This window comes from Manacus vitellinus, unplaced genomic scaffold, assembly GCF_001715985.3.
Source record: "Manacus vitellinus isolate BGI_N305 unplaced genomic scaffold, ASM171598v3 scaffold_7_pilon, whole genome shotgun sequence".
NCBI lineage: Eukaryota > Metazoa > Chordata > Aves > Passeriformes > Pipridae > Manacus > Manacus vitellinus.
Window position 1 is genome coordinate 131,323 of NW_021940813.1, and position 8,191 is coordinate 139,513.

At 41.8% G+C, this 8,191-nt stretch overlaps 1 protein-coding gene across 1 annotated transcript in view; it reads right to left on the reverse strand.

The window, feature by feature from the left end:
- The window catches only part of DSCAM (DS cell adhesion molecule), a 440,753-nt gene that overhangs the window by 98,132 nt on the left and 334,430 nt on the right, over nt 1-8,191 (reverse strand). The window contains exons 12-14 of the mRNA XM_029964757.1: nt 6,563-6,759; nt 4,321-4,417; nt 2,764-2,892 (exon numbers count right to left, since the gene is read on the reverse strand). Coding sequence (XP_029820617.1) covers nt 2,764-2,892; nt 4,321-4,417; nt 6,563-6,759 — 423 coding nt within the window. The remainder of the gene's footprint in view (nt 1-2,763; nt 2,893-4,320; nt 4,418-6,562; nt 6,760-8,191) is intronic.

Genomic DNA, 8,191 nt, shown 5'->3' on the forward strand with positions numbered 1-8,191 from the left:
GCATTAAAAAAAAAAGCGCAATTAAGCGGAGCTGATGCTCGGTTTGCAGCTGAGATTTCCCAACTGACATAAAAAAAAATAAAAAGGATGAGGAGACAGAGGCACAGAGGACTCACACACCCGTTCCTGTGCTCAGACCTCTTCCTGCGCCTCCCATGGAAAGGTCTGGTGGCTACACGGGACTGGTGTCCATGAAGGGCCAGGTTTCTGTACAGACAGGGGTTTTCTCTAAGTCCCAAAACATCCTGAACTCCTGATATCCACAGTGCTCCTGCACTGCAACTGGACCCTACAGGTGCCACTTACCCGTGTGACAGGCAACTCCCTGCTCCTTTTAGAGGGTACCTAATGTGTCTTTCTTTCGGTCTGATGGGGAAGATATCAGCAGTTCTGAGTCTATAGGGACTTAACAATCCTAAATGTCCTTTCCAGCCTAAATTCTCTGATGGGATACAGGAGGGCAGCACCATTTAGTGAAGCCCATGCATCTTTGTGGTCACCTGCACATTCTCTGAAACTGAAAATTCTTCCTTTTTTTCCTTTTTGAGAAGCCTAGATGATGCATCCTGATGTAAACTCATTTCTGGGTCCTCAGGGTAGGGCAGCATAGGTGGAAAATTCCCACTAAGCACAGCTGTGCAGTTTCCAGATTTACGTTGGTGTTGGCAGGATGTTCTTCCAGTTTAACATATGAATTGTGAATGCATAACCTAAGTTTTCTTTCATCCCTTTAATACCTGGACACTGTGAGAAGTTTCCTTAGTTCCTCCTCTTTGTTCTAAGTCCCCCCTCCTCCCAACTACCCTTGGCAAGTTCTTTAGGTGTTTCATCTTCTTGATGATTTAACTAATGACAAAAATCATGTGCAAGAATCCAAAAACCTGATCCTGTTTCTCCAAACATTCAGCCTCAGATTCTAAAACATGACATTTCAGTTGTTTGCAGTGAGAAGAAGATAATCTGCTCTTTTTAGGACACGACCTCCAGGATTTGCCTTCATATATAGATAAATATTTTCTTCAACACCAATTCTGCCACCCACTTCTTTTCCTTTCTTTATTTTTTTTCACCTTTATCAACATGTTGTGTCTTGATATTTCCAACCTGATGATGCTTCATTTGCTGTCTTGCTACTGATTTATCACCCCACATTAGAGAGACATCATTTTGCAGTGCAAGTTCCTGGTGATTACCACTTAATCTTTGCCTGCATTCTGCATTATCACTTGAAAACATGGAAATAAATGTAAGAAAGGTGTTTTAGAGCTCTGGAGTCCCTTCCCACCACCTCTTCAACCAAAGGAAAGCAGCTCAGTTTTCCAAAATGGGATTATGCTGAGTTACATGAGTGATTTTTTTAGGGTGAGAAAGGAGCCTATCAGGCAGGAATGGTTTTCAAATACTTTTCTGGAGCAGGTGGGTGGCTGGAAAGAAAGGAAAATAATCAAAAAGAAAACAAAGCCCAGTAACTTCTAGGTATAAATGTCCCTTGAAGGCATCCTTGCCTAGTCTACAAGTCCAAAGCTGCAATTCCTGACCACAGCCTCAGTGGAGAATTGTCACTTCTAATCTTTCAGGTGCCTTTCTCACCTGAATGTTATCAATTCCATTTACAAAGCCAGTGCAAAAATGGTGACTGGTGATTTAACACTCTGGAAAATATTTTATCTAGTAATGAAAACATCACAACATTTTTGCCATATAAAGCACACACACACACAAAAAAAAAAGCCAGAGTAGATAAATGAAGAATATTAAGGATGGATAGTAGAATAATAAAAAAGAAACAAATGTGAATTTTAGAATGTTATGGACGAATTCATTTTTATTTCTCAGAACTAAAGGCAGAAGTCTATAAATGTACTAGAGCTGCTTTGATAAACAGAATATCTCACTGATAAGCACACAAAGAGTATTCCTATTAATGGATTATGTTCCCTTACATTCAGTGCAACAAACTCCAACATGAAACAGTACAGTGTAATTTCTCAGTGTCTTTTTAATCCTACATGAAATATGACAATATTTTTCCACTGCAATTTCCTTTCTACTCCCTTCTCAAATGATGACTCAGGGATGGTGTTTAACAATGTGCTTAATTAGAGGTGTGATCTTCAATCATGAACCCAGTTCAAACACACTTGGAGTGTTTTCAGATTTCAAGAGTCAATGAATATTTTGGGGGTTTAATATGTACAGGAATAGTTTTCTGACTTCAGTGTTCAGCAAACTACCACACAACTTTCTTTGTCTAAAAATTCTCATAACTACCCTTTTTCACTGCTAATCTTCCAGGGAAGATGCCATAGACTCACATAACAATAGAAAATAACTCCTAAAAATCAACCCTACAGGAGAAGACAATTTGTAAAGGCAGGTATTTTTTCCTACAGAGAAAAATGTAAAATTAAAAGAAATAAAGAGATAAAATCCAAGACCAGGGGCCAACAATCAGCCAGCAAAAAAAACCATCATATCAGCTGTCACCTAGACGGGCTTGTTTTGCATCAAAATTTGTCTCCCTTCACATGCAGGTTTCCCTGGTAAAAGGGAAAAGCAGCAATTGCTGAACTTAATGTTGTTACCTAAAAAAAAAAAAAAAAAGGACAACAAATGAAGATAAATCTTCCCGGGGAAGATTAAATAAACCGTGATAAAAATTTCCATCAGGCAGTTCCAATTTATGAATTATCTGTTACGACGCAACCCCGGTGATGAATGACTTAGCAGCGGGAATTACTTCGGAGGGAGGTTGTTTCTTACCAGACTTGTTCTTGCACTCGATGTCGTAGCCGGTGATGGGGCTGTTCCCGTCGAATCCCATGGTCCACCTGAGGGCGATGCTGCGGGCTCTCACCTCTCGGATTTCTATCTCGGGAGGGTCGGGGGGTTCTGAGCAAACACACACGAATTGTGGTGAGAACAAAGCCCTTAAAAAAGTCACGACAGTGAGCGTGGCACTGGCACAGCTCCTGGTAATTCTCAGGTCACTCATTAGCGCCCTGATCCAGTTAATCACCTGCTGAAAGCACCCAGGAGAGGGAGGAAAAGTCACTTTTCAAGTAGGAGTTAGTGATGTCATCTCGAATAAGGACTTCTCTTTAACCTTCTCACATGCAACACAGAGCTGCATTTCCTTAGGAACACTCCCAGCTTGGACTTTCATGCTGGAAATGATGTTTTGCTTCAAACACCATGTTTTGCTTCCACAGATTTTACACCAAACGTGAGGGTAGAAATATGAACACTGAACTCCAAAATGCTAAATATGGTGGTGCTCAAACCTGATGCCTAAAAGCCAGGAAATAATTCTCTAAGACTCTTTTTGAGTATTAGAGGGGGAGTAAAATTTCTACCTCTCTGAGCGTGTTTCAAAGTCTTAATTGGATAAGAGAATGATTTGATATTTGATATTTGATATTTGAATGATTTGATAACAATATAAAATCACTCTTGCTGTCTCTAGAGTTAAGGTTTTAAATAAAAAATATTTAGATTCATTCCAATGGTGGTGGCAGTTGAAACGAGCAGTGGCATAACTGGGAACCTGCCCCCAAACTCCACCTGGATTTTTCAACAGGGCTGCCTCAGGCATTTGCTGGAACCTGCTGCTACTTGGAATCAAGAGGAGGGAGAAAGAAATTTGCAAGTCCGAGGAATGAGCAGCGTGGATGCTCAAAGGCACACAGCCACAGGAACAGGCACAGGAACAGTCCTGCCCGTGCTCTGCATCCCAAATATCGTCACCTCGGCCTCTCCAGGAGTGAAACCCTGCAGGAGGGGAAACCCCAGCCCCAGGCAACATCAGTTCCTTGAGCTCACATCCTGCAAACTGCTCACCATTTATTTGGACTGATTAAACCTGAAATATTTTGCTCAGAGTTCCACAGTGGGTTTAACATTTCTCTAGAGATGAAGCGAGAACGCTCTTGTTTTATTTCAGCCTTGGGTTTGCAGCACATTTGTTCTTTAAGAACAAATGCAACCCTCTCCCTCCTCTCCTCAAAAAACCCCCACAAAAAACTCTCACATCCTACTGAAGATGACAGTTTTAAATATTTAGCAGATTGTCAGTGAGCGTATTTAAGAAAAATTCTTATTAATTTGTACAGACTTGAGCTCATCCTTTATTCTGATTTTATCTGTGATGCTTGGAAATGAAAGACTGAACATCTTCATGTGGCTCCTCCTTTCTGTGACAACGAGGAATACATTTAATTAGGAATCAGAGCCTCCCTCCCCCAGCAGATTTCTGAGGATGGCACACACTTACTGTCCTACAAAAGCTGTGTTTTTTCCCTTATGTTGTCCTCTTCCTACCTTGCACAGTGAGCTGAATTATCCCACGATCCTCCCCGTAGGAATTGATGGCGTGGCAGGAAAAGAAGCCAGAATCTTCACGCACGGTTGGCAAAATCTATTGGGTGGTTTGAAAAGAAGGGATTGATTGAACAGCAAAGCAGAGAAAAATAAAACCAACAGCTTTTCCCTGCGTGGCAGGGAAAAAAAAAACGGCACAAACTGTTTTGCTTGACAGGACTGAATAGATGCTGCACGTTACACACACACAGGTGCACAGTAAAGCATCCAAAACACTGAGCCTTATCAAACCCAGCAGCACCTGGGCTGAGGAAGCAGCTTATCAGCTCTACACGTGTAGGCAGGACTTGGAGCACCACCTCTTCCCGTAGCTTCTCCATAGGATTCCTGTTTTCCAGTTACTCTCGTGAGTTTGCCAAGTATTTAACTGTTGGCTGAAATTTTCCCTGCAAAATGGTGCCTCCTGCTGCCTCCAATTTTTTTTTTTTTTTTCCCAGCAATTTCTGAAAATAACTCCAGTGGCTGAAGTCTGTGTGGAGGAAACGGAGGTTCCAACACTGGTGAACCCCATCCATTCAGCACAGTGCCCCACAATAAAGTTTTGTGTGGTCTTTCTTCAATTTGTGGTTTCATAGCATGGAAATTTTTATATAATATTTATGTAAATGATCATAATGACATTTTTCTACAGGACCACTCCTTCATTCGACATACAGTAGGGAAAGGATTTTTTTTTTGAAGGAGCAGATGTTCAAAATGCCATTTTCTTCTCGTTGTTCAGCGTGCTGCTCCACACTCTATTTACTGCACACAGTTCAAACTGTGCCCTGAAAACAGACATTAATTTTTCTCACAGCATTTTCTGTGCATTCACCTAAGCAACACCCATTTCAGAAACATGAGTAAATTTATTCCTGACAACATGAAGAGTATTCCACCATTTCATACAGGGAATTAAGGAACCAGATATATGATAATGTTTGTGGCTGCTTGACAAGTTGCCACATATTGGCTGAGCCATGGTAACTCCACGTGCTCTTTATCCCTCAGCAAAACCAAGGGAATATGAGCACAGCTCTCAGTCACCACTGGTCAAAATAAATGGATTAATTTCCCACTCTCTGTAAGGAAATTGGAGAGTTATCATCTGAGATGTGGTAACTTGTCAAGCCGTGTTAAGGTGCACGTGTGGCTGAGCTTTAAGATGGGGAATCAAAAATTTCCAGAGCCCAGTTTGACACATTTAGGGCCTTCTTCCCCCTCAGCCCCCACCACAGAGTCCTTAGAAATAAATAGCCTTTCATGTGTCCAGAACAGCTTCTACTGAATTAAGCAGCAGAATTCTCCAAACAGGTCTCCAGCCTTGCAAATAGAAATATTGCTGTGCACCCAGGGATTGTCTTATTAAAGTCAATAAGAAGAATGAGGGCAAAGAGGCCTAGGGGTCTATCCTATAATTAAATATTATTTGTAACACAAAAAATACTAATACGAACAAAGTCACACATAGAGTTTATTTTTCCTCATAGAAAGCAATGACAAAGCCCCCTCACAGAGAGCAAATCCAGATTTTTACTGGATATCATCCAAAACAATTTTTGGCTGATAAAGAGATCTTTTGTAAGAGTTACACTAGAATTTAGACAATCACCAGAGGGTCAGAGAAATAGTTCCTTGAGCCTGACAAATACATTTTTTAAATGTGACTGAGAATGGATAATCAAGATTTTTGAGTGAAAATCTAAATGACTTTTTTAAAAAAAACCTTTTAGATTTCACAAAGGCACGTGTAAAACACCACTTTGAATCCAACGACTAACCTGACTTTTTAAAGTGGTCTCACAAGCCCCACAGAGGGGAAGGGAGGAAGAAAAGACAGGATTTTTATCTCAAAACAGCTTAATGATTTGGGTGAGGGTAAAGCTGATACACAGCAGAACTGGGGGTCAGATATTCTCTGGGTGCTTATCAGCAGTGTTCTCAAACCTGAGCTGTGCTGGCTAAAGTATGAGCCACTCAGGTTGAGCCTGGATCATTCTCCTGCTGCCTCTGGAGTTTGGGAAGATGGAGGCTAATTTTTTTGGGAGAGGTGGGATGCAGAGGTTTCCTCTACCCCTTCTTGCTTCCATCACTCCAGGGCTGCACCACGGGCAGATCTGATGTTGGGAAGAGGCATCCAAACCAAACCAAGGCACACTCTGACACACCTGGATGAGCTGTGGGTCACTTTTTTTTTTCTTACCTGCAGAGTAGAGATCACTTCATCCCCAACTTCCTTGGTGGAGACAAGGTAACGGGACATCTCAGGGTTGATGATTCGATCTTCCTTCTCCCAGCGGACTATGATGGGTTTCTCTCCATGGGCTGTGCAGCTCATCTCCTTCTTCTGTCCTTGTGTTGCCAAGGTGGTGTTTGGGTAGGAGGTGATCATAGCTGGAACTGGAAACACACAAAGCAACAAAAAGAGGTTGTTCTTCAGTGAGCTGACAGGTCTGACGACACGGGGTTGGCCCTTCAGTCTGTGCCTCGTGCAGCCTGTCCATATTCAGCCAGATGGACATAAATGTAAGCATTTCATTCCCATGTAAAAAAAACTCTCTTAAGATTGAAGATGGGCCTCAAAGGGAGCTTAGCAGAGAGGAGCTGGAACTGGACAACGGGGCTGTAGAGAAAAGATGAGTGAATCCAAAGGAAGCCTGGCTTGCTGCTCACAGGAAGACTTGTAACATAATTCAATATTCAATATTCCCAGCACATAAAGGTACTGTAATTAATAAGCATTCAGATATGGGGCGAATAAAGAACTGATAAAAATGTCTTATTCCTTCTGAGGAGCTATTGCTTTATTTGCTGACAGTTATATGTTTTACAAGTGTGTATGGCAGTAATGATCCAACGAATTGAGGGCTCAATTAAACCAGGAGCTGTACAAAATTAAAAGAAAGGCTCTGCACCAAAGAGCTTACAGTCCATGCATGTGCTGAGTGCACAGCTAAACTGTACTGAAGAGAAAGTATAATTAAACTGACAATAAACCAAGCTAGATTTCAGTTTCTGCTGTATTCAGAAGGTATTTGCAGAACAGTTTGGACATTTCTGTCAACTTCGTTAACCATTCTTTTAAAAAGGGCTTAAATTTTAATGTTGAAAAAAGTACTCTCTTGTTAGCAAGACTAGTCTTAAACCCCAAGTATTTGCACCTTTTGGAATTAAAATCTTCTGGAAATGGGAAGAAAACATGCTCAGAGTGTTTCACTGCAAACCCCTCGAAACATGGCGTGTTTGAAACAGGACAGTCTCTTTGGTGTCCTGTGCTTTCTTTCCCACGTGGTTTGTCCACCAAGGAATAGCATCTGGGCTTCTGTGACTAGGAAGAATCAAAGCCCATAAACCTGCCTTTCAGTTCAGGCCCTTTCCCTTCTTGGGAGAGGCTGGAAAGCCCTGGGCAGCACACGTAATGAATCTTCTTCTGACTGAATCTGTCCTCTCCCTTAAAGCACAGGAGGTGTCAGCAAAGAATTCTTTCTCTGAGGTCCTGCAATAGCCCCTCTCCCCTTGGTTTTTTGCATGAACACTCACCTATTCTCATCAGAACAACTCCCTCATTCCATCTGAACCTCGCTGGGTCCCTGTTTTAATCAGATGACATTGGCAGAGGACCTGATTTGAGGCCTTCCCGGTCCTCCCTCCTGCTTGGATTGCAGCTACTGCTGCACAGCAGAATAAAAATCCTTATTTAAATTAATTACTGTAATTGCAATTCTGTAATGCTAATGCTTGATGGCATGACCTTTTCACATGCCAGAGCTGCTAATGCTTGGATATGACAATATGTCAGGATGCAGCCCTTCCTGTTCAAAGGCTTCCTGAA